Source organism: Astatotilapia calliptera, chromosome 17 (assembly GCF_964374335.1).
Source record: "Astatotilapia calliptera chromosome 17, fAstCal68.1, whole genome shotgun sequence".
Taxonomy (NCBI): Eukaryota; Metazoa; Chordata; class Actinopteri; order Cichliformes; family Cichlidae; genus Astatotilapia; species Astatotilapia calliptera.
In genome coordinates this window covers 39,265,953-39,293,239 of record NC_137438.1, presented here as the reverse complement: position 1 = coordinate 39,293,239, position 27,287 = coordinate 39,265,953, and the positions used below count along the sequence as shown (strand labels likewise).

General features: G+C 44.0%; 1 protein-coding gene across 4 annotated transcripts in view; it reads right to left on the bottom strand.

The window, feature by feature from the left end:
• fcho1 (FCH and mu domain containing endocytic adaptor 1) overlaps positions 1–27,287 on the bottom strand; it is a 62,909-nt gene that overhangs the window by 11,930 nt on the left and 23,692 nt on the right. For 3 of the 4 annotated variants that reach the window (XM_080291701.1, XM_080291699.1, XM_080291700.1), the window contains exons 3-18: positions 20,560–20,651; positions 16,278–16,352; positions 14,348–14,489; positions 13,988–14,140; positions 10,583–10,687; positions 9,254–9,310; positions 9,055–9,153; positions 8,242–8,338; positions 7,960–8,077; positions 7,848–7,872; positions 5,362–5,422; positions 3,676–3,869; positions 3,328–3,346; positions 3,126–3,182; positions 915–966; positions 115–239 (exon numbers count right to left, since the gene is read on the bottom strand). In XM_080291701.1, coding sequence (XP_080147827.1) covers positions 115–239; positions 915–966; positions 3,126–3,182; positions 3,328–3,346; positions 3,676–3,869; positions 5,362–5,422; positions 7,848–7,872; positions 7,960–8,077; positions 8,242–8,338; positions 9,055–9,153; positions 9,254–9,310; positions 10,583–10,687; positions 13,988–14,140; positions 14,348–14,489; positions 16,278–16,352; positions 20,560–20,651 — 1,471 coding nt within the window. The remainder of the gene's footprint in view (positions 1–114; positions 240–914; positions 967–3,125; positions 3,183–3,327; positions 3,347–3,675; positions 3,870–5,361; positions 5,423–7,847; positions 7,873–7,959; positions 8,078–8,241; positions 8,339–9,054; positions 9,154–9,253; positions 9,311–10,582; positions 10,688–13,987; positions 14,141–14,347; positions 14,490–16,277; positions 16,353–20,559; positions 20,652–27,287) is intronic. The other variant, XM_080291702.1, reaches the window with a different exon arrangement.

Sequence of the window (27,287 nt, the reverse complement as noted above, 5' to 3'; positions counted from 1 at the left end):
TCGTGGGAACGGCGCCGAGACAGAATTTAGAGCTTTTATGTTCAGGTCGTCCAACAGTCCCGTCTCTCTGTAAGAAACAAAACACAAGCAACAGTTAAATGAAAGTAACCTTACATTCAGACGCTCCAAACGCGCTCCGCTCTCTGAGTTGGTCCCGGCTGTCGAAGCTTTTGGACTTGAAGGCCGATTCCAGCGGCGGTCCAAACAGACTGTCCGAGCCCGACGCTGTCGAGCTCAACCTGATGTAGCGAAGAAACGATAAAGAAAATCAGAGCGAGTGGCAGAGGGAGGTTCTCTGTCCGCGTACTTCAACTTCCTGCCAGAGGCTAAAGAGTAGCGTGTCGGGGAACTGGTCTAATCTGGCGAGCATGTGCATGCGAGCACGAGTGGCTGTCTGTGATGAGACTGGTGGCCTGTCCAGTGTGTAGCCCCGCCTCTTGCCCTGTGACAGCTACCCTGACTGGGTAAGCAGTTAAGCAGCATATCGAGATTTCCACAGCGTAAAGGTGTGGGCCCAGTGCCACCCGGTCACGCGTATCATTCGCGCCCCTGCATCACAGTGGCGCTATTGTGCTGTCACATCTGTCCACAATCATATAAACACCGGCCTAACGCTACTACATTTTGCCATGGTAACAAGGTAGAAACAATACGGGCCACACTACCACCGAGAAAAACAGTCGTTTCATCTGAGCGACGGAGGCGAAAGGACGAGGTAATTAGACGAATGAGCCTCACATTTAAACGAGCTTGCAAAGGTAAAATGAGATGGAAGAGGGTGAAAGCTTCAAAGCGCTGCACAGGCCGTTGATGATGCTGATGATGCCATTTAACCTCCAAAACAGTGTCCCCACCCTGCTCACAGCCAGATTTAAAGCAGGTAGAAGATGATGTGAAGGGCAAAGGTAGCTTACCTACTGTGATCGGGGCTGGAGGTGGACCTGCGAAGGCCCTCCTGCTCTCCATCTGTACAGACACACACGTCATTACGAGACATCGGGACTAATCAGCAGCACGCTGTCCTTCGTCAGAGCTTCTCAGAGGCTGGGACGAGCTGACATGAGACTACATGAGACCCCCCCCCGCCAATATCTTCTCTGTAATAAATACCAGCAATTAGCCGGGTCTCACTGAGCTCCAGCCAGTGCTGCTGTCACTGCAGAGTAACGGCTTTAATCAGATGCTGATCATTAATCCTGCTGCCTGTGGATTTAAGAGGGAGATTCCCCACTGGTGGAGTGCAGCAGGTTGTAGACTCCCACTTGAGCCTAACCTCTGACAAAATAATGAACCAGTCTGCAATAAAACATGCTTCGGAGCACGAGCAGACTAACGACTGGTATGTGCAAGGTCAACCAAAGAAGAGATTTTCTGCCTAGATCAGATTTCTGATGATGAGTGCATCTAAAGTTTCCTCAGAGGTCAGTGTGCCATATGATTGCATTAGCAATAAATGTAATAAGGCTGTATATCAACAGTTACACACTACATAGAACCACTTTATAGAATCATATTTGTTTGCAGATGTTGGCAGCTGTCAGCAAATAGTTATCAGCTATTTTGAAACAAAAAAAGACTTTTTATCCAAAACAGCAAATGAACTGAACAACAGAAAATGCCAATGCTATTTATGGCCTCCTCACAACAATGATAAGAAAAATAAACTGGGCCAACATGGCATGTTTGTTAATACAGAGACACACATGTTACTGTGATCTCTGGTCTCCCACTCAGAGACACAGGTCTCCGAGTGTCCAGCATTCAGAGGCTGCCTCAGGACTCATGTGAGAGAAAACCTGCTCACACAGACATGTAGAGCCAAATACTGTCAATAAGGCCTCTGCAATGTTCTGAAGACAGTTAAACTTGTCAGGTAGTGACGTCCAGCAGGTGAACATGCAGCTCCATGAACACGCACAGCTGTGGAGTCCAGCTGCGCTCGTAGTTCTGCAAACTTTGACCCCACAGAGTCGAGCTGTTCAGTTCAATCAGCTGCGTTTCGATGTTGCATTAACTGGCATTAACTCAGCCAGTTAATGTGAGACAACCAGCTGCTCATTAAAGCTTCTGGTTTGATCAGAAAAGAAAACATTGGTCCAAACGCCTGAAAGTCCTGAAAACGCATTGTGAATTCTGTCTCGAGTCTACGGATGTATCCGTGTGTTTCAGCGGTGCTGATGCTGCGCTGAGCCGACAGCTGCTGAAGCATTTGAAGTGTTGGAATGTGGAAATTTCAACATCGCTTGAAAAAACTGCCAGCTAGCAACGTCCCTCTCACCGGTAGGCGAAGTGATTTTTAGCCAATTACAAGTTGAGTCTGGTAGTTGGGGTTGTTAGCTAAGATGCCGTCATTAAGAAGCGGCACAACTAATGTGTGTATGTGAGCTAATCTGCGATGTGCACCGCTGGCCCGGCCATTTATTTTTTAATGCACCTTCTCAGATTAACTCACTGTGTGTCGTGCCCAGGGCTGGACTGGGACAAAACATCTGCCCGGGCATTTTGACTAGAGACCGGCCCCCCAGGTATTAAAGCCATGAAGCCTTTGAATGAAAACAGACGCTGCTGTGACAGTGATGTACAGTCTTGTTGGTATATGTATGATTTCTATACATTTTACATCAGGTAAAAACTTTGGTTGTAAAATTCAGATAATTATTTATTAAAAGCGAGACATTTTAAATGAGAATAAGAAAGAAAAGTATTTCTTTGTGCCCCCTTCTCCCTGTTAATCGACCAGCATCTGGCCAATCCACCACCTTTCATTGTTTATACCACTACAAAATAATAATAATAAAAATCGGCCCACAAAAAAGAAAGATCACCATCCGGCATTTGCCCGGTAGCCGGTGCGCGTCCAGGGTTGCCGACCCCTGACCTTAGACAGAAACACAGAGAGATGCTGCAGATACACAGATGATTCTGACTCGCAAAAACGAAGGACACCAACCTGAAAACACTCTTACAGATGTAAACAGAGACAGAACTGAAAACTATCAAGTGCCTTCACTACTCATTAATCTGTCCATTATTTTTCCCCAATAAGAAATTTATCTTTAGATCTTTATTGTTTATTCTGTGTAAATAAAGGACTGGACTGGATGTCTGGATACTGAAAGACTCACCCCTGCGGGAGGCAGCGTCCCCATCTTCTGATCGGCCTCCTGCGGTACTCGAGTTTCCTGGAAACAAAGTTAAGAAATGGCACTTTAAACATTTCCCACTGCCTTATGTTACAAGCAGAGGTATTACTGCACACCAGCAAGGACTGGAAATGTTTTATTATTTCTTTTTTAAAGCAGTTTAAATGCCAACATTCAAACTTACGGGAGAGATGTCGCTTGACCTGAAAGTCGAGACAGAGAGTGAGAAATATTCAATATATTGAGCTATGAAAAGGGTAGGAGCTGACATTCTGCTGGGTGTTTTTATTATTGTCAATAAATCCCATGAATATACCCAAAGGAACAAAGCTTTAGCTTCTTAATAACTTTGTGCTGATAAACAAAGTAGTCGTTTCCAAAACATGCTGAGGTTTTTTGTTCAAAGTTAAATGTGTTTGTCATCATATTGTCTCTTTGTGGAATTTACTAAGAGTACGTCTTCAGACTGTTTTGAGGAGGGTTAACGTGCACATCTCAAATATATCCTCATTTAAAGGAAATCAAAGCCAACCTGCTGCTTCGGCCCTCTGTTGGGTGGCAGCGTAAGCGCCCCCACGGTAGCTTTGAGCTCCTTCTCTGTGGCAACGGAGCTGCTGCGGTTGCTGCTGGCCACCGGTCGGATCTGAATGTGGAACTTCTTGGGCTCTTCGTCATCAAAGTCTGAATCGCTGGAGTAAAAGTTGGTCTCCTTCTCCTTGGAGCAGCGTGGAGGAGGGTCAAGGAAGAAACTACGTGATGGTTAAATGACACAAAGACTCTGCTGTTTTTAATTTCAGTTAAAATGATCCACCTGAGACTTGAGATTTCAGAAACACAAACAGGAAAATATAATTAAACCGGGAAACATTTCATTTCATTAAAATCTGAACAAAAACACAACCAGCAGCAACGAGGGGCCGACAGACGGACATGATGAACATAAGCAGGACCGCCGCTTCCTGCAGGTAAGTGGTGCAGAACTGTCAAACTGCCACTTCCTGCCACATCATTACCCACAAGAAAAGCCACACCCCCTTCCTCCTCTCCCCGGACTTCAATCTGCATATGAAAATGTTACGTGCACCTTCAGACTCTGATTAGTGTCTGCGGGGAGCTTAGTGGAGAGATGGCACAGGCAGGGAGAGCAGCCTCCTCACATCCACTCACACTGCCACCAAACACGAACGCAGCCGAGCCGAGGGGCGCGTCTGCGTCTACGGTTAATTTGAAAACGTCGCAGACGCGTTGGTTAAACTCCATCTCTCACCTTCTGACTACAAACCATTTAAAGATCACCGTAATCCTTCTCAGCTAAGGGGTCTCCCAGACTTCATGCAGTGATCTCAGGGGTTATAATTTGTCGTCACTCAACTTGAGTCAAGCTTTCCTTCGGTCACAGCAACGAAAGAGACGTGAATCATTTGGAGCAGCGATTGTTCTTCCAGTTTTCATCCAACAGATGGTCCTCGTTATATTTGTGCTCGTTCACATTTAGACCCAAGACTCAACAGGAAGTTTATCGAGATTTAGTTGATCAAAATCGCCGTCGTTTACTCTTTTGGAGAGTTTCTGAGCGGTGCTCAGACTAAGTTGGAAATACTAACGGGGAGGGCGGGAATAAGACCCCCGCTAGACTTGAACTGTGGACACTCTGGGTCATGGTTATTACCGGGCTGCTAAATAAAGACTTTTATGACATATGGTGGACATTCATCGATTAAATACGGGCATGAAATTGAAATAGTGCAGACATAAAAAAGACAATAGAGCGGCTGTAAGACGCACTCAGCCTCTTGGGTTGGGAGTGTTCGTGTGCTGAAACTGTTACATTAAATCAAAAACGTTGATGTTCCAGAGAGAAGAGATTGCTACAAAATGATCGGAATAAACCAAAAACTAAATAAAAACTCCTGAGAGGGCGAGACACCGCAGACAGGTGACGGAAAAAAGATTACAGACGATTCTTTAGGACACAAGTTATTAAAAGTTACTCTGAGCTGGTGCCATCGACTCCCAGTAAGGTCACGTGTTACAGAAGAGTCGCCTCCACGTTTTCAGCTCATTTCAAAACAGTTTCGTGAACACTGAGGCTTTTCTGTGGCGTCTTCTTTGTTTGCCACGCATCTGGATCCTCAGTTATTCTTTATTACAGGTTCAAAACAGAAATATTCCTTAATGGTCTTTCCTGGCCCTGAATGCAGGAGGAGCAAAAGGATATCATTCTGAGTGCTGTCAGCTCGGATGACGAATCCTTCGTCGTCTACTTCCAGGGGGGAATTCTGCGGGAATGAATGGGAACATACGCGCACAGAGGAGGGAGAGAGGGAGGCAGACAGCAGCTGGATCAGAGACAAGCGGCTGATATCTGACACAAAGAAGGGTTTTGTCACACGGTGTAACTGAGCACTCCGACCTGCGCGCACTGAGAGCTTTCCATTAGTGGGAATAATACAGCTGAAAAATATGACACACTGTTTGGTAGTCGGTGACTAACTGCTGCAGCTGCTGTGCATTAAACACATTCTTGCCATCAGCTCGCTGAAGCAGCAAGAGCACTTCCAAGTTTGACGGAAATCGTTTAAGCAAGGCAGGACGTCTGGGAGCGAAAGCACGATAAAGACGAGAGGAAATCCAAACTAATACCTCGCCGACATGGGAGCAGTTATTTTTAGAGCGCGGGCTTATTAAGATGATATTTCATTACACGCGGTTTCAACAAACAGACCTCTGTGGGTCTGAGATGACGAGTGTAACCGAGACCGCCGACGTGTTTTTGAACAGGATCGCAGGGAAAGACGATAATTAAGGAGCAGGCGAGTGATCTAGTTAATATGACGAGGTTATAAAAGTCACATTAATAAGACAAATGCAGCTGCAGCTGCTGCTTAACTGCAGTAAGCCACGTGCTGTAGATGTAAAGATCAATGATTTTACATTAGCACTCAGTGATTACACGTCGCAGTCTGACAATAACGGCCTGCTGTTGGGCTCCGCGTCACCCGCTCAGCATCAAACATAAAATCAGTGATAAACTCTAGAAAGTTATACATGAAAAATGAGCCGTTTTTCTCGTTTCTTTGAGCTCTGCGTCAATGAGGTCGTGTTTGCGGCGGCGCTGGGATGTGTCGTCCAGTCTGTGAAAGCTCGGAAAGCTTTGAATGAGTCATTCAAAGGTCTCGTGTTTACAGGCAGAACCGATAAAACGTTGTAGAGCTGCAGAGTGGGGTCATCTTATCATCTGGCCTGCACCGAGGTGTTCAAGGTTAAATGAAAGATTTATGTGTTAAAAAAAAAGCCTTAGAAACTGATTATTACAACAAAGTACTGTGTAACATTTTTGACCTCTGACCTTTCCTTTAAGGGAAATGTGTTGATCTGAAGGCCAAAGTGTTAATACTGTTATATAAAACACAACATACAGGGAATGATGCACGGAGATTCCTCAGATCATGTTACTTTGAACCTTTGACCTTTTCTTAAAGGTCAAATAAGGTCAAAGGTTCATAAATTGTCTCTTATCCTTAAAACATTCTGCTGCCTTTGTTTGTATTGGAAGCATTCAGGTAATAATCCAGGTATACGGGGATTCTAAATATAACATTTGACCTCTGACCTCACTTGTACATTTAAGATCTTATTTCTTCATCTCTAAAGAGAAAGAGAATAAACTGATCAGCTAGTTAGACTTAGTTATTCACGGCCAGTTACCTACAGATAACCACTGCAAACTTCTTAAAGTTCATTTAACCTCCTAGGACCTGCGTCCACATGTGTGGACATCTCATTCTGGGTTATTTAGACCAAAATACTCAATTTTGCTTTACATGGGCCTGATATCCACTTACGAGGACGTTATGCTGCTGCTGTTCTATCAAAATTTTAAACAAATATCCTCATACGTGGCTCTCATTTTTCTTAAAAACAAAAATAAGGTAAAAAAATAAAAAATAAATCTGGTAATTCTTTGTTTTTTCATTCTTGGGCCCCAATCAGCCCAAATATCAAAGAGAAATTTAAGATGCTGTGGAAGAGTTCAGGTCTTACGAGGTTAAAGATAACAAAACAAAATGAAAATATACAAAAAAAATTAAATAAAAAATAAACAGTTTACTGTTTGTTTACTTATTAATCTAATCATAACCTAATCTAACCTTTAAATAAAACACAATTTCATATCTAAACTTTAAGCAGCCACTGATTTAATTAAAGTCCATTGATCGAGAAACCAAACCTGTGTAATTAGATTACTCTCCGTCTCAGTCTGCTGGATGACACTGTGGCAGCGACCACAGGCCGAAGCTACACACCTCTGTTTACAGCACTTTGCGTATCCACCGAGTTGTGTACGCAAACACGTGCCCTCACGTGGAGCGCTGCACTTCCCCTCTGGCACAAGTTTGTTCCCAGAAGTACCGAAATAGACCGAGGAAACCCCACACCGTCAGGCACATTGTAAACACACACGCACACACACACACACACACGCGCGCACACGCACACGCACACACACGCACGCACACACACACACACGCGCGCACACGCACACGCACACACACGCACGCACACACGCACGCACACACACACACACGCACACACACGCACACGCACACACACGCACGCACACGCACGCACACACACACACACACGCACGCACACACACACGCGCACACGCACAGGCCTTTAAACCTTTTGTGAAATACTCACCAGAGCCTCGGTCACAGCCGAATCGCTGCAAATAAGACGAACACGCAGGTGAATCAGAAAATCCCTCAGACACTCGATGTGTATTATTAGGAGCATTGATGCGCACACTCACGCAGAGTCTGGCTCTTTGTCCCTCTTGCCCAGACCGGGTATCCTGAAGGCCTTCGCCCGACTCTTTTTCCCTCCTTCGGGCGCCAAAGCTGTCATGTATTCCTCAAATCCAACCGCAGCTGCATGAAAATCACACACACATCCATCCATTTAAGCCAGTCACAGTTTGCTTCTGTGAATCAGCTTCCACGCTGCTGTTATGAATGTGGGCGTCTTCATATTTTGTTATGCAACTTCTGCAGCTGAATGTTTCCTCCTAACTGGACGAGCCAGCTCACAGTACCTGGACGATCTTTGCCCGTGCCCTTCTGTTCAGCAAATTTCTGAATGAGGTTATCGATGCCGATGTTCTCCACGTTCTGCTTGAATTCTTCGTGAACCTGCAGTTGAGAACAGCAGAAGGATTTATTTGGTTACTGACCCAGACCCAGGACACGCCGGAGAGATGTAATCTCTCCCAGAACACCTCACCCAGGAGGCGTCCGTGTCAGATGCCCGAACCACCCCAGCTGGCTCCCTTCGATGTGGAGGAGCAGCGGCTCTACTCTGAGCCCCTCACTGATGGCTGAACTCCTCAGAGGCCAGCCACCCGTCAGAGGAAGCTCATTTCTGTCACTTTTATTCGTGATCTCGTTCTTTCGGTCACTACCCACAGCTCGTGACCACAGGTGAGGGTAGGGACGTAGATTGGCCGGTAAATCAAGCGCTCTCTCTTCACCACGACGCACCGCTACAGCGTCTGTGTGCTGATGCGTCAGTTCCTGGCTCTAATTTACCCACAAACACTGTTTGTTTAATATAAACTGCACATAACCCCCCCCCAGCAGGAAACAGAGCACACGCTGTTTATGGTCATACTGGGAAACACTGGAATCACCATTCCACCTCTGACACATCTGCAAGGACACCTAGCGTGTGCGGTCCACTACCATCGGCTGTCACCACAAATCCTGAACCAGATTTGTGGCTCTGCTCGGCTCTCCCACCGAGCTTTAAACAAACGTAACTCCAGGAGGAAACGATGAAAGAAAAAGACGGCATGAAAAGAACGAGGCAAAATATATGAGAGCAGGATTTCACATGAACTCCAGCGTACCTGTCCCACCTGGACGTGGGTGTCTTCTATGGAGTGGGAGTAACCTTTGATGAGCTGTTTCATCTGCCGCAGATGAGCCTCCTCGATTTCCTGAAACTTCTGCTCGAACACACACAGACAAAGATGGTGAGACAAGAAAAGCCTTTGCTTTACGGCGCCAAAACCCTCGTGTGGGGTTTGAGATTTAAGAGCTACTTACTGTGGGGCTTGGTTTTTTTCTGCATTTCGAGCAGCCACCACACTCTTCAAACTCGACCTTTATTCAATAAAATGGAAATAGCCTTTGAAAAAGAGCCGCGCTGCAGCTGGGCGGTCAGCCAGCTACGGAGGCACCGGCTCGCCAGGTCGTTAAACCTGCGATAATTCGAGAAGATTTAGCATTTGAGTTTGATCTGGCTCTTTATTCAGCCAGCTCATTTGTCGCTGTCTGCTTCAGGGGAATTGTCTTGATATAGGGGAAATTGGCTTTCGGTGGAGAAGCAAGCTTATGAGCAAGCTTGTGCCAGCTCCTTTACTCCAATTATACATGCAAGATCTGGGCTTGGAGAGCAAATATAAAATACTGCTGCTGTCAGCCTCAGGCAGAGTCCTCATTTCCATCTGCACTGTGACACGGCTCAAGGTTTCACTGCAACGCTTCTGTGTATGCAACTGGTTTCTCCCTGAAACATCACAACAAACTGCTCTGGGTCTGAACCATCTCTGGTGCATTTGGTTTAGTTTGGCAGTGAGTTTGTGGATAACTAGCTTCAACAGTTAGTCGAATAATCGTTTAGGATGGCTGTTGCCAAAGCGGTCCAATCAATAACTCATGCCTCACCGCTGACTTTGTATCGTGTGAAGGTGCCCGTCTGTCAACTGCATCAACAAGCAAAATGCACCTTTACGCTTCTCCCTAAAGCCGGTGTTGTTTTTGGTGTACGGCACGCTGCCCTCGGCTTCTCAGGGGTTTCATATTTACAGTTCCTGCAGGAGGAATGTGCGTGAACACACACCACGTGCGTTTTCTTCTTCTCTTGGTCGAATTAAAGGATTTTGATCTTATAAAAGCAGCCTCCCTCCACCCGGACGACCGTCTCCTGACATGTTGTTCTTCCAAGTACTTCCTCATAATTACTACCAGACCTTTTCCTTCAGAGCTATTACAACAGATAATTGGTCGCTGAGATTCTTGTCGCCATCTCAAATCTAAAACACAAAGCCGCTCAACGGGGTTTGTTGAAGATTTCCATGGTAACAGCAGCAGTAACCATGGAAGTGCAGAGCCGGTGATTAAAGGTAACGAGCAGGGTTGCGGGATGTGTGCACAGGTCGGTGGGTGTTTGGGAGTCGGGGGCAGAGGTTTCCTTTTTTGGGCAAAGCAGGATGTAGGATGACAAACGAACAGATAAGAGCGAGTTCTCGTGTGGTGGGAGGATACGGAGAGACAAATCCAGCCCGAGAGAAGCAGAAATGCATAAATCAGTAAATCAGAGGGTGGGAGAGAGAGATAAAAGTGGCTTTAGGCCCAGCTGGAGTCGGAGCTGACCTGGGCGGACTCGCTCATCTTCTGCTCAAACTCTCCTCCCACGCGGTTGTACTTCTCGATGCACAGCGCGAACGACTCGGCTGCTTTCTTTGACTTCAGCTCCGCCTAGTGAGGGGAAAAAGGAAAAAAGACAACGGCCCTTAAATACTGACCCTCGATCACAAGACGGACAAAAGTAAATGACTCCACAAGAGAACGAGACAGATTTGTTAAAAAATGTCTGCAGCAACGCTGGAACACATCACATATACTCAGATTATGTAACCAGTCATCAGCTGGCTGTCCTGAAATAAGAACGACTTTGTTACAACTTCTCAAATGTGACCACGTGCTACTTTCAAAACATATTTATGACACTTTTGAGTGTTGACAGTTGTTAAAGGGCTCACCTGTGAGCTCTCAGTGATGAACTCTGATGGCAGTTTGAGTCCTACTACGATAACTACAGATTAGTTTGTGTGTTCAGGTTCTTTCTTTCTAGCTTGCTTCAGAATAGTAACCCGTCTACACCACAAGCCTTTGATCACGTCGCTCTTTAAACACAAGCAGACAGACACAGGAGTCTTAACCAAAGGAACGTTTTTTGGATTGAAGGCTTACGGGCCAGTAAGTATCCTGAGTTAAACGGGGATTTTACAGCTTTCTCATGAACTTTATTAGAGACGCAGTTATGTCACCACGTTTCCCCTTTTTGTTCTCTTTGTCAGATTTGAATTCAATTTTGGTGAATCTTCGTCCTCTTTCACCTGCCAAGGTTTTAAAGACATCTCCTGTTGGTGTGTTCACAGACTGTTTTTACATGATACCTTCACATGAACAAAGTCTTTTGAAAAGGGAGCGCCGCCTTAATTCAATCCAGTTCCGTTTTATTTATACAGCAACAAATCACAACAACAGTCGCCTTAAGGTGCTTTATATTGTAAGGTAGACCCTACAATAATACACACAGAGAAAAACCAACAATCACATGACCCCTATGAGCAGCACTTTGGCGACAGTGGGAAGGAAAAACTCCCTTTTAACAGGAAGAAACCTCCGACAGAACCAGGCTCAGGGAGGGGCTTGAGATTAATATTAAGTATGATTCAGTGCAGAGAGGTCTGTTAACACATAGTGAGAGAAGAAGAAAGACCCAGTGCATCATGGGAATCCCCCAGCAGCCTACGTCTATTGCAGCATAACTAAGGGAGGATTCAGGGTCACCTGAAGCCCCGGCTTGGACAGTCTCGGTCGTTGTGTCCTTGGGCAAGACACTTCACCCGTTGCCTACTGGTGGTGGTCAGAGGGCCCGGTGGCGCCAGTGTCCGGCAGCCTCGCCTCTGTCAGTGCGCCCCAGGGTGGCTGTGGCTACAATGTAGCTGCCATCACCAGTGTGTGAATGTGTGCGTGAATGTGTGGATGACTGGATGTGTAAAGCGCTTTGGGGTCCTTAGGGACTAGTAAAGCGCTATATAAATACAGGCCATTTACCATTTACCTGGTCCAGCCCTAACTATATGCTTTAGCAAAAAGGAAAGTTTGAAGCCTAATCTTGAAAGTAGAGATAGTGTCTGTCTCCTGAATCCAAACTGGAAGCTGGTTCCACAGAAGAGGGGCCTTGGAGTTTCTGGGTGTATAAACCAGTACGTATCCCTCCCAAAGAGCACCTCAGACTCCAGGAAGCGTTTCTTCTGAAAGACAGCTGTGCATTTAGTTTGTTCGGCCGGCTGCTCCTCGCTCCATGATTCTCTGCTCCCATCTAAACCTCATCAAAACACAGTTCTTTGACAGGTCTGACAAGATTATTAATATATGAGTTTTAATGAACTTGCAAGCAAATATATTTTAAATGTTAATTTTTACAGAACTACCACGACCTGTGGCCACAGATTAGCAAAGGCTGTATACGAAAGACGGCCATAGCTGCGCTTTGACTGCTGCCATGTTAGTTTTTAGGAGACAGAAGTGACCAAATGATTAAAAACATTCAGCAAACAACAGCCAGGTTTACCAAACTGAATCCATACAGTGTACGGGAGTAAAGCACAGAGGCACTGACATCTTTAGATCATTTCTTAAAATATAAATAAAGAAATTCCAGTATAGAAGAATAATAAATAAAATCATCTATAACACAGCTGCAATGATGAGGAAATCTACTTTTCTACCAGGCTGTATGCATTGGATGCATTTAATGTGTAAAGTTGGGTATTTTAAACGATACCAAGATCTGCAGTTCTTCAAGGTTCCTGCAGCCACTTCCTGAGAAATAACATTTTAGTTGGTGTAAAAAAATAAACCAGCTTGCAGGAGATGAGAGATACAAGCCTACAGTGTCAGCTGCAGAGGAAGGAGAGACCAGTGTGTACAGCTGTGGGCAGCTTATAACCAGACAAAGTCAGAATAGCACGTCATATCAGATGTTCTGCAGCAAACACCCACACACGTACAATCTACTGATTATCAAGTGTTTCCCAAATTTAATCAGACCAAACTTTATCTGTGATGCTGACAAAGACGCTGTAGCTGTTATTTATCACTAGATCCTGAGAGATCCAGTCTCCATCATGAAGAGAACTGATAATTATGACTAATTAATGACAGTTAACTGACCATACTTATGTTCCAGTATTTTTTTTAATGCTGGCTGTTTTTATTTTATTGTAAAGATATTCTGTAATGTTCCTGTTATTGTATACTCTTACATTAGTTACAGCTCTATTAGTACATTTGTGTTACTCTGACTTAATGAGTACTTTTTGTGGACATTTCTGCACCTGAGAAATGTTTTTGGTCTTGTCACGGCTCTTTCTAACGAGGCTAGGTAACAGCACCGACTGCCATCAAGTACCAGGATGAAATGCTCTGACCCACTACGTGTCTCTACGCTGGTGCAAGGAGCCCAGGGTTCCTTCACGTGCACGCCAACGTCCGGCCTCACGTGGTGAGGGCATGCAGGCAGTTCCTGGAGGATGAAGGAACCGATACCACTGATTGGTCCCCACCCCGCCCGACCTAAATCCAACCGAGAGATCTGATGTGTTTTCAAACTGTTCTTTTATTTTTTTTGAGCAGTGGATTTTGGTAAATATTCTTCAGTTGATTGAAACTCGAGGTTGCTCATTCCTTTTCGAGCCACGCTTTCAGTTTATGAGATTTTCCAAGGCCAGCATGAAATATGTAGCCTGGCTCCCTCACGCTGCTGCAGACCTTCTCTATCTAGTTGATATTTACTTAAAACAAGAGATTTCTCATGCTTGAGACTTAACATCACCCAGGCATTCATGTTTTTAAATTATTGAATCTAATTCAAACTTTCTGAGCGAGATGATGCTGCAACAACAACAAACCTCTGCAACAACAGAAACATTTCATTTCATGGGACACTTTGCAGTTGGTTTCTGCAGTGAGAAAGGTTAGGCGAACCTTCTCCAGCTCTTTCTGAGGACCTCCTTCCTTCCTGAGTCGATCCAGCTCTAAACATTTGGCGTGGTAACCCTCCTTGGACTTCTGAAGCTGTCCGCTCTGAACCTGAAGCACCTGCACCGCCTCCACCGTCCCCACCATCTCCTCCTTAGTCTGGTTGATACACATAAACATGCATAAAGAATAAAGCCTACATATGGACATACTGTGCAGGGGATCATTGTACCGAGTACTTTTCAGGGCAAATGCACCAATTACATGAAGGAAAGGATGGTAACTGGATATGCTCTGAGAAAAGAGCTGATCAGGGCTGGCAGGACTGGGGTGAAGTGTTTTTTCCCCCTCACTTCAGATACGTACCTTGCGGTGAATTTTGACCTGCTCGTCTGCGTACTTGTTGATATCGCGGATGAGATCGTTGAACTTCTTCATCAGCTCGAGGTGGCAGAGGGCAAGTTTGTCTGAAGACACCCTGAAAACATCCCACATGGGAGCAAAAGTCCTGGAAAATATGCAGATAGTAATAAGAGATAATCAACATGTAATTCCACTGTTGTCCTAAAGACTCCTACATTTTCCACTACGCTTAAGAAATCGTGGACCACTGAGTATTTCATAGGTATATTTGTTCATGTCGGGCACCATATTAATAGTTTTTATCATCACTAACAGGACCAAAAATGTAAAATTACATTTGCAGTTATTGTTTTACACAAATTTATTCTCATTTTGTTACTCAGAGATCACTGAAATTGATTTTCCTTCAAACATCAAGCATAACAGTCTGTCTAATATTCTGTTGGTCCCATTTGGTGCCGAAACAACCAGACCCATCGAGGCGCAGACTCCACTAGACCTCTGACGGTGTGCTGTCTGAAGATGTTAGCAACAGTAAGTTGGGAGGTGAGGCCTCCACGGATTGGGACTCGTTTGTCCAGCACATCCCACCAACAATTGACTCAACTGAGCTCTGGAGAATTCGGAAGCACCTCAAACTTGTTGTTATGAACCTCAAACCGATCCTGAACCATTCCTGCTTTGTGCCTGTGTGCTTTATCCTGCTGAAAGAGGTCATAGCCATCAGGGAATACGTTTCCCATGAAAAAGTGCACATGGTCTGCAAAAATGCTTAGGTAGGTGGTACGGGTCGAAGTAAATCCACATAGATGGCGGGTCCCAAGGTTTCCTAGCAGAACACTGCCCAAAGCATCACACTGCCTCCGCTGGCCTGATGCAGATATCTGCTAGATAGCAGATGAGGCACATGCATCTGACGATCCATGTGATATAAAAGAAAGTCTTCTTCCATTACTCTGTGGTCCAGTTCTGAAGAACATTGTTGGCGCTTTCAGTTGTGGACAGGAGTCAACACCCTGACTGAGCACCTCTGACACCTTTTATCAGAACCAGCATGAACTTTTTCGTCTGTTGATGGGACCACACAGGCCGGCCTTCACTCCCGACACACATCAGTGAGGCTTGGCTGCCTACAACCACGTCGCTGGTACGTCTGTTCCTTCCTCGAACCAATTTTGAGAGACACTGACCGCTGCAGACCAAGAACATCGATGGTATGGCTGATCGATGTATGTGGAAATCAATGATGCAGGGCTCTCACAGCCCTGTCTGACTAAAACGAATCACTGACCAGAGTGTGCAGAAGTGTGCTTTGTTACATATACAGTATAATCACAGCAGTGATGTTGGACTGCAACAATGTAGCACGGAGTATACACGCAGCTACCAGACGACGCAGCTTAAAAACTAAACCTAAACTCTAAATAATGCCAAGAAAACTGTTTGTTGTCTTATAATGTGAAGTAAAAAACAAAACTCAGCTTATTTGGTTGTGTTTTGATAAGATTTGACTGACAACAGCCAAACAATCCACACACTCTAATCATGTTACTGAAATATGATTAGCACAGCAAAGTATTTCCACATGAGCCAAATCAGCTTTAAAACAAACAAATACAGAAAAACTTTTGAACCACTGCAGACTTGTGTAATCGTGTCCAGTGATGCAGTCCTAGAAGGTAATTAAACATACAAATATCATCCATCAAAGAGTAGACGACATGACTGGAACGATATAGGCTGAATGGCATCACAAATGTGGGCATTTGGTGCCACAGATGGTGCTCATCCATATCTCATATGCAGCCATATGACCATCACATCTATAATTACCAAACCAGCACCTTCTGGGAAATAAAATCTATACAGTAATTTTCTGAACCCCTTCACAGGACGCTGTCCTGCTGTTATATATCGTACATGAGGTACTCACCCTTGTGGACTTCCATTGCTGGCCATTTTAGCTAGTTTACTCATTGACTTAGAGTAAGTCTCCTCGATAGCAGCCCTTTAGGGAAAGAAAGTGAGAAAAACATATATACGTAAGCATGAACAGGACACATGGCTAGACTAATTTTATATCTCATCCACATATGCATGTATGCCTGCAAGGTGGAGCTGCACACCTTTTCTTAGCCTCCCTGTTATCCTAATAGCATGACAAGACTAATGATGCACAAACCCCCTGAAATGTAAATTAATCTAAATACCCTTTAGACCGATAAACCAAATGCACTCCAGTAGCACTTCCTCACAACGCCATTGCATCAGCTAATGGCCTCATATGTTATGCTCTCCATCTAGAGCTTACTTTGGCCCAGACACCGGGCATCTGCCTCCTGAGTCAGAGTCTGTGAGATAAAGATTAATTTTCATCTGTGTTGGGTAACTGTTACAAGGAGCCACATTTAAATGATAAATAGATGTTTACAAGGTTGGCCATAAAACTTTAATAACCATCTGTGGACCCTGAAGGGACAGCAGAGGAACATCGATCCAAATATCCCGAGAACAGAGGAACCTGCTGCAGAGGAGAACCGAGAGTCGTAAACAAACAGACTTATCGTTACTCTTCGTCTCGTGCAGAGAGTTTGAATCAGTCTCACAAGTTATTACTTATATCTTAAATTAAACTGACCTTTTTAGGCGTTTGATTATCCGAAAGGATCCAGTTCTATTCTGTAGGAGGCCAAAGACTAGGCTTGATTTGTGGTAACAGGTTAAATGTTTGATGTTTTAGGAGTTTCAGAAGTGGTTTATTTTAATGGAATCTCACATTAGTGCTCCTTGTGAACATCTGTATATCTTTGGATACTAAACTGCACCTATTAAAAATTCATGGGGGCTCTATTTGATCTGTGTCGACACAGCACGTATAGAGAATTAATGTTACTGTTGACGGTCGTGCTTTAAAGTTTTGTTTATTATTGTTACTTTTTATTAGAAAGGCTTAAAATCTGTTTTTTGTTGTTGTGCTTTGCCCAGCCTTCCATGGCTCGTGGTTCCCATAAAGATGACCAGTTATTTTATCCCAGAGTGAAGTTATCACGGTACACCTACAAATGACACCTGCAGGAGCTGCTCAGTCATGGAAGCTCCCGGTGCACAGACTGTGTGCTGACGTTACTGCCAGAGGAAGTTTGGAGCGTTGGTACTGTGACACACTGTGCGCCTCGGCGCTCTGTGACTTCATGTGGTCTGCCACTTTATGGCTGAGTTGCTGCTTTTTCTATTTGCTTCCTCGTTGTAATAACACAACTTACAGCTTATTGTGGAATATCAAAGAGGGAAGAAACTTCACAAACGGGCTGCCATCCTATTACAATCCCACAGTAAGTGAGCTTTTTAGAATGAGCCATTATTTCACAAGTGTTTGTAAAGACAGACCGGCTGAGTGCTTCATTTTATACACCTGGATTCACCAATAACACGTCCGGCCCAACACTTTCATGTGCTGCTGCTTCTTCTTCTTCTGTGTAATGAATGTCTATTTAATGCAGTGTCTGTAGGACATCCACCAACTATAATCCAAATACTTTTTATTTCCAGGATGAGATCCTCACACTGTTGGAAACTGTGAACAACTGTATCTAACTTAAAGTCTCTCAGTACATAATTCTATAATAAATGACCACTGTGATGTTTAGTAACTAATTAGCTCATTGAATGATATATTTAAAGGCTGATCTCTGCTACATTTTATTTAGACAACCGTCGTCTATCCTCAGACTCCAAGCTCTAGCCAATCAGATTGTCTTCCTTAAAGTAAATACAGTGCTATGCAGAGAATGCAGAAACCCTGATAGTGTGGCTGAAGGGTTGCTCTGGTACTTTAACCGAGTGTTTCATAGACTCTCTTATATCAAAATGACCTTTCGGGAAAGTGGCGAGAGAGAAAGATTGAGGAAATTTATCAGGACAATTGCCTCGCCTCCATCCTGCAGGATCGCACACGGTTTCACCCACAGCGCTATTTCATTTCCTGACTGCTGATTTGTTGTCTGCTGCTTTCCAAGCAGATAAGTGAATTTCCCCTGTGAGGAATGTGCACAGCACTCTGAATCGATGTCAGGATTATATCGCTGGTCTGACAGTGTGCTCTGTACGCGTTAGCATCCAGCTGTGAGAGCACAAACTCCTCATTACTCCCCTCAGTGTGCTAACTGCAAATCACAAATGAGTTGACAGAGTATTTGACGTTACACACTCTCAACTTAGTTTTGTGTCAGTGTGCAACTGTCCCGTTTTTACATCCCAGACACGATGGCACCACCAGTTATTACTGACTCGTAGATGGCTCATGCTGATTTTGCTAAGAAAAATGACAACTAGATTTCATCTGACTGATTTATTTTAGTTTGCAAACCATTTAAAAAGGTCCCAAAGACGTGCACTGTGTCTACATGCATAGTAACTGATTACTAAAGTGGTAAACATGTACACAAGGAAAATATTTTGTACCGCAGAGCTCAATTTAATTTTATTAATACAGCGCCAAATCACAACAACAGTTGCTTCAAGGTGCTTTATATTGTAAGGTAGACCCTACAATAAAACACACAGAGAAACCCAACAGTCAGAGAGGTGTACACAGCAGGTGACCTCAGGTGTGTCTCACGAGTAGAAGCACTCTGGTTTATGTGAGGGTGCTGCCTCGACAGTGTACAAGGAGAAGGCCACATTATATTAAGTGGCTTTCTATGTATTTAATGGACAATAACCTGATGAATTTGAACATGCACACCACAGGGAGGTAAAAACTGTCACAGTTAGGTGTAAATATATACATCTGGATACATTTTTACCCGTTTCCTTAAACACTTTCCAATTATTGTTATACAATAGACGTGTACAAGACGTCTACACTCTCAGCTTTCATTTGAGAGCACCCACACTCAACATGTGCCACCCTCTTTTCAAAGGGACCAGAAGTAATTGGACAATTGACTCAAAGGCCATTTCATGGGCAGGTGTGGGGAATTCCTTTATTATGTCATTGTTGATTAAGGAAATCGATCACCTGGAGTTAATCTGAGGTGTGGTGCTTGCATTTGAAAGAACTTCGTAACGCAGACTTGGATGTCCACGGAAGATAACGGTGGTGGATGATCGCAGAATTATTTCCATTAACAACAGCCAACCAAGTAGTAACACTCTCCTCGAGGTCGGCGTATCGATATCCAAGCCTACCGCAAAGAGAAGACTGCATGACAGTAAATAAGAGGGTTCACTGCAAGGTGCAAGTGTCCAGAGACAGACTGCTCAAATACAGTCAAACTGGTTGGGCAGCGTTTCATAACACAGATCCTGAGGAGTTTATTAAAGCAAAGAAGAGGAATATTCTTGAATGGCCAAGTCAGTCACCTGATCTTAGCCCAGTTCAGCGTGGATTTTACTTGTTGAAGACTAAACTTCAGACACAAAGGCCCACAAACAAACAGCAACTGAAAGCTGCTGCAGTAAAGGCCCAGCAGGAGGAAACCCATCATCTGGTGATGTCCATGAGTTCAAGACCAGGCCGTCAACGCCAGCAAAGGGTTTTCAACCAAGTATTAGAAATGAGCATTTTATTTTCAGTTATTTAGTTTCTTCGTTTACTTTTGGGCCCTGAAATGAAAAGACTGTTAAAATGCTTTATTTTGTCACAACTCATTGAATTAAAGCGTAAAGTCTGCACTGAGTTGTTTCGTTTAAAACGTATTGTGGTAACGTGCAGAACCAAAATTAGAAGAAAGTCATCTCTGTCCAAATATTTATGTGACCTGACTGTATAGATGGCGCCATGTCCGATCCAACGGCGTCATGCAGTTTTGCTCTGCTCGTCGGATTATGATAGAAAAAAAAGTTCAGAACTGCAGCGTGCAGTGTGTCGCCTGCTGTGGCGAGCTATGATGAGAGGTCATCCACATACAGTGCTCAGACCTGAGTGCTTGAGAAACAGGCACTTCAAAAGAAGCAGAATAGTGAGGTCAGAGGTCAAAGCACAGACAGACTTGTGTGCTCCACAGTACACAATCTACAGACAGGATGAATCTGAACACCTTGTTATACTGAGAGATGAGATCAGAATGCTTTTTGGTATTTTCCAGTATTTCTTCCAACTTGGCACAATCTTTATATCCATGTACGTAGTAAAGAACGGTGGATTTTCCACCCAAATCTCATCACTTGCACCACCTCCCACACAGATATTCACAAATACACACAAACCTCACCTCTCTCGGACAAACTCGGCGAGTTCCTTGGTTGCCAGCTGGCCATGTTTCATGTTGTGGTAGAGCACATCAAAGCCGGCATTCTTCTCCCCCTGCCGAAAATAACACACAGACACACACGTCTGTTAGCAGTAAGTCGAGAAACAGCAAACCAACATGGCAAAAGTAACAAAAGCGATGCCAGTTTTGCGAGTTTGAGACATTTTTCTCCTGATCGTCTGCTGTAAACACCAGAGACACTCAAAGGTTCAGGGTGAAAGTAAAAATGAAACCAGCTTCTACCATCTGGATAAAAAGAAATTATTAAAAGAAGTTAATGAATCGTGTGGGCATGACGGGTAAATCGCTCACCTTCTATAAGCCAGTCCTGCACGTTACACACACGTGACCTTCAGTTATAGAAAAGCTATTCGAGCATTCGCGCTTCCAAAGGCGGCAAAAGTCATTTAACATATGGCCACAAATATTACTCATTTCTTTTGTTCTCCCTCAAAACATCACAGCGATTGGTCATCAGTGCACGAGGGAACTCAACGCTTCACAAAAAGACCTTTTGCGTGTTTAAAGTTTCCTTTTGATAACACCAGTGTCTCTCTGATGCACTTTTTAAACTGCTTTACCGCTCGACGGTCTTCATATTGTCATATCACAGCATTTTAGCGTTTGAACAGCACAACTTCAAGTTAAACGTAACCACAGCATCTGTGTGCAGAAGCTCGTCTGACTCACAGTCCATCATAACTAGGGATGGGTACCGGTATCCGGTTCTGACATAAACGGTAGTAACCAGACCGAAAAGCAGCGCACATATTTCGGTGCTTTATTTCCCTGAGATGTGATACACTTTGGATTCTAGCCAATCATTTTACCTTTGCAAGCGTAGTAGGCGGGTCCAGGTACGTACGCTCTTTTAGAGCAGAGCTACAGATTAAAGATGCCCAAGGCGAAGCGGTCAAAGTCTGGCTGTACTTCACAGTAAAAGATGCAAACTCAGCAGCAACAAGTGCTTTAAGCTGATACTGTGATACTGTCAAAGGAGGTAACACCTCAAATCTGATCAAACACCTGGCGACGCATAGCGTCTTTTTAAAAGCCGAGAAATGCGCCGTATTTGATAGCTTGCTGCGAGACCTCACATCGAGCACATCTACTGCGGGTGGGTTGCCTGTTATCAGACCCGGAGTTAGCAACATCCCCCAAAAACCCGAAGAGGAGAGTCCTGGCCCCTAGCCCTGCCAGTGTAGCAGAAATGATGAGGATGATGATGCAGCAGCAGCCGTTCTTCTCTGCGTGAGTAGCTTAATGTTGTTCGTGTGTAATTTACGTTGAGTAGGCTAACCACGTTATTACATTAATGCATGTAAGGTGAACTAGCAAACATCATCATAGCTACATGCGGCTGTCTTCTTGTTTGATGGCAGATGCTCCCTTCACCCTGGCCAAAAAGGCTAAAATGACCAAAGAAAAAATGGGAAACAGCTAAACATGAGAGGTTTTTGGACCAATTTTGTGTTCTTGATTCTTTAAGCACCGGTTCGAGCACCGTTTAAGCACCGGCACAGTTTCAAAAGTACCGGTTTGGTACTGGTATCGGATAAAACCTAAACGATACCCATCCCTACTCATAACTCTCAGGTTGTTGCCCGTAAAACAACAAAAGTGATCAATCGGGGTGAAAACCTCTCAGTTCGTTATCGTGTGAATCCCGTAGGAGGATCAGTGATTCTTGTGAGTTGCAGGTCGACAGACAGTCGAGTTAATAAAAGAACAATTTATTGACATTAATTATGAATGAATAACTAATGTGCTTTATCGGTAGTGTTCGGATGGATTTCCATAAGCACATGTAGCACAGGACACTCACACTGTGACCGTCTGTAAGTTTCAGCGGTTTAAATCCAGCCGTCCCTCACGGGTCCCTGCAGCTACTGACTCTTCTCACTGCTGTTTTCTTTCGTTGTCACTTTGTTCTGATCGCTGACAGTTTTATTTTTATTTATACCCTGCAGCATCGCACAGCATCAAATCATTTATACTGAATACACTGTGCCACTCATTTAGTGAATATCATTACACGCAGCCTTCTGAAAACATTTTTGCAAATGAATTCATCAAAATAATTTAATTTTCTTTCAAAGACTGCTTTTCTTTCTTTTGTTATTAAGCCCTACGAGTTGGAAAGCATGTGCTTGAAGAAACAACATGTTCGTGTAGCACACATTCAGACGTTGCTGTATAAGCATCAGTACCAGTCCTCTTCAGGTACAACAATTTGTGCTCATAGATAGTTACTCCAAAAGCAGCCTGACCAGCTGAGACACACTCTAAATGTTAGACTATCACACAAAGGACCCACACTGTTCACCTCTCTCTCTATTATTTGGCATTTGTTGCTCTTAGTTCCAACATGAGCTGTGATAACTGAACAGATCGCTTCGTGCTGATATTCCAGGATCAACTACGCCACGTCTCGGGCTGCGAGCGGCTGCTGCAATCTGAGCTGAGCTTTCTGCTCCTCTGTGGAGCAGAAAGCTCAGGACCAACATGACTCAGTGTTGTGTGAAAGAAGCACAAACAAACACAGAACTGGATTGTTGGTGAGATCAGTCGCACACCTTATGGCTCAGCAGATTTAGCACCGTCCCCATCGCCGCTGTAATTACACAAACCTCCCTCCGATTACATCTATGTAATCTGGATGAGAGCCCGACTGAGGCAGAGGCAGATTGCATCTTCAGCCTCACCACATTTTTCAGTCAGCAGACAGCAGGGTTGTGTGTGCAAGCAGAAACGCTGACAGCTGCTTCGCAGGACCTAAAAATATCGCGCTGGGGAACAGACCACTTCCCAGGTACCAGGGGAATGGCTGGAATGCCAAGGAAGGGTCATCAGTAAATCACACGCACGCACAAACCAGACGTAAAGGAGCAGGACAAGGAAAAAACAGCTGAGAAAGATCTCAGACGAGGTGCTGGCATCTGTCAGAAAACACACAACAAAGTCAGCTTCTCACACGGTCACGTCCCCTGAGCTTTATTTTTATGATAGCCATAAAAGAGACACATGCACACTCATTTTCATATCTTGTGGGGACATCTCATTGACACAAAGCTTTCCCCAGCTGCTGACCCTGAACCTACCCATAACCCAACTGTAACCCTGACACTAAAACCACATTTTGAGTTTCAAAAATACCTTCAAACTTGTGGGGACCTGGATTTTGGTCCCTATGAGTAAAGTAAACTTCTAATTTTTGATCCCCACAAAGATATGAATACACACACACACACACACACACACACACACACACACACACACACACACACACACACACACACACACACACACACACACACACACACACACTCTTAAAGCAGCTATACAGATGTTGCTGAATTTTGACAACATTTATGAGTCACTGCTTTTGCAAAAGGATCAAAACAAGATCAGATCTGGGTGAAAAAGTCAATCAGCTGATAAAGAAGAAAAAATTAACCTTGTATTTTCTTTGTGCCTCAGTAAAGTCCGAGTTATGCTGTTTCACAGATAAAACAAGCTTTGTGAAGTCTCAAACATGAAGATTAGAGAAACTCATTTGCAGCTTAATCATCAGAATAATCATCAGCGGAGCCGCAATCAGTTTAACTTTTGATCCTGTGTCTGACATAAGCAAAGATTAGGTTCACCCATAGGTTCATATGGGTACATCTGTGAGTACATTCACTAACATGATGTTTTATCTTACTCTTAATGTATCTGTGTAGGTTCTCAGACATCCAGGTCAAGCGACTAGACTTCATAAAGTTTCTTTAAGACGTTTCACCTCTGAGCCAAGAAGCCTCTCGGTCGCTTTTCTCTCCAGCTCCTTAGAAGCTAACATTAGGGTTAATCTAAGTGCAAACACACAAGACAATTTTAATTTTAGGCCAATATTCAACTCTTTAAAACCAGTTTCAGTTTATGGTTTGGATGAACCCGTTTTGCTTTTAGAAATAAAACTAGTGCAAGATACAATTTTAAAATAAATTTAAAAAAAACAAAGACTTGACTGGTTACACTATCCTGACATAAAGACTCAGTCCTTTAACTTCACACAAAGTGGTTTCGTTGTACTGAGCACACGATGAAACGCCTACATCCTGTTTTCTGTCCTTCGTAACTTCAGATCCGTGTTTTCACCAAACGGCTGAATGTTTTGACTTTCACTGTCCATAAACAGCGAGTTGGACTAATGTCATGCAGGACTCGTTCCTTCCTCGCAGAAACTTTACACGTGCCACAGAAAGGTGAGCTGCCAACACACACACACACACACACACACACACACACACACACACACACACACACACACACACACACACACACACACACACACACACACACACACACACCTCTCAGTTCCATGCAAATAGAGCTTCCCCACAGTCTGTCACGGTGCCTTATAAGGTGAGCACCGTGTCTGATTATGATCACAGTCCTTAAGAACATTTGAATATGTGAGAAGCGAGTCTGAGCAAACTGTGCTAGGAGAGATACGAACTTTATTACAACAGCTTATTGCTCAGCACATTGAATTGTCTGCATTTACCTTCTCTAAGGCTCAAATATTTACTCATGTTCCCGTTTAGCCGACAACTCGGCGATCGCAGATTAAGTTGACAAAGACGAGGTCGTTTCTCAGTGACAAGTTTCACCGTGACAAGCGTGCACCGAACGGACCAGAAGGTTGTTTTTTTATTTAATTAAACCATTTCTTTCACTTTTTGCATGTACAGTTAGTTCAACACGATGACTTTCAGGAGCAGCTGTGTGACTCTGTGCTGCTCTCTGCACCGCGGCAACGTTTCACCTCAGGTTTGCTTTACAAACCACTTTTAGCAGAGAAAGCAGCGCATTTTCCAAATCTGCTTCATTCTCTGCGACAGCTGGTCTTTTTTTGTCGTCTTGCAGTTTTCACATTAGATGGAAGAGACTCATTGTTGATGTAAGGAAATAAAAGGCTCTCCCGCCAGCAGGGCTGTCAGACAGTTTCAGCTTTGTCCATCGTCTCTTCAGGGCACGACTGCCTGAAAACTAGAATATTCAGATCATGTGTCCTCAGCTGCAGCAGATCACGTGGATGAACTGGGTCGTTACTGATTATATGAAATGCTGATGATTGGGAAACTGTATGCCATAAGAAAATCTTTAAATATAAACTATGTTTTAGATCTCCCATGGAAAAAACCCCCAAAGAAAATAATGCTAATATTAGACACATTCGCATGAATTCAAAGCCTGATGAAACTTATTCCTTTGTGCTGAAAGCAAAGTTGTACCACCACCAATTCTATTTAAAACACATCATAACATGTTGGTTGTTATGGGCTCTGTGGTTCTTTTTCAGTCAATCCCACAAACAATTTTCAGCAACGAGTAAAAACCCACTAGAGATCCAAATGTTATCGGCAGCTGAAAATAGATCCCGCTGCACAAGTTTAGGGATTAATTTATTCATCTTCACTTCAGGATGAGTTCAGAATGAACGGGGCGAGTGCAGATCAGGTTGAAAAGAACATCATGGTTTTTGGTGCTTTCCTGCTTTGATTCATTGGCTATAACTAAACTACTGTATAGAATAAAAACAATAAATATGCAGGTTAGCAATAAGTATTCCTTAAAGCCTTCAGTGCGAGAAAAGCCTTCATGCCTGATATATGCGAACCCCCCTCTCTTCCCACCTCTCGCTGATCTCTTTTTCATCAATTAAGCTGACCGCTTTGGTCATGCATGATGGAGCCATTACCATGACAATGAGGAGCGGAAAAAAGGAGACGAGGGAGGGTTTCAAATCTGTATGTGTCCAAGTTTCTCATGAAGACACAGACTTGGCGGGACACTAAGGTCAGTAGGAGAAATGCTCAGATTTGTTAACAGGGAAGGTGGTGCAGGGAAGACTCCTCTAAAAGTGGTTTAAAATCAAGCGTGTTGATGAGTGTACTGACCATCACTGATTTGGCAGTTTTGGAAGCCAACATACGAGAGAGGCTCACAGGGTGTTGCGACTTTCATCCGTAAATAAAGCCCCGGCCGGCTGAGTTGGTTGTGTCCCTGTGACGCGCCTCCAATAATCCATAATGAGTCGAACTTGTACTTTGCGCATTTATTTTAAGAACAAAACAAAAACAAACGTTTGCGCTTTCAATCAATTTACAACTAGCGCATGGATTAACTGGTGTGCCAAAAAATGACGGTCAACAGAAAAGTTTGCCCACAAACCACTCACCCAACACCTGCTGCGAACACCGACATCAGGTAAATAGACTGTGACCACACCCACATACCATCACCTGAGACGCAGGTAAAGCTATACACCTGTGCCACCAAAACAAAAAGGAAAAACATGAACATTGACTTTGGCTCTTACACAGGGTTTGCTGTGAACTGCATGCAAGTGAGAAGAAGAGAAGTTCAGTCTTCTCATGGCTCACTCAGAGGCTGCATGAAGGTTTCCTGTGAGGTCACTTTCATCGAAATGGCAACAATGTTTAGAGTGAGTTCAGAGTTTAGTGTTACATTGTATTTCTCAAACGGTTTCCTGTGAACACGACATGTTCATAAGGATATAAACAGGATGTAAGAATAACGTGGCTCACATGACCTAAAAATGCTGTTCCCTGTTAAAACAGACAAAACCTTTAGTGTGAAACAGGGCGAGGATTTAGTCTAGCAAGTCCCCAGAGTTTACC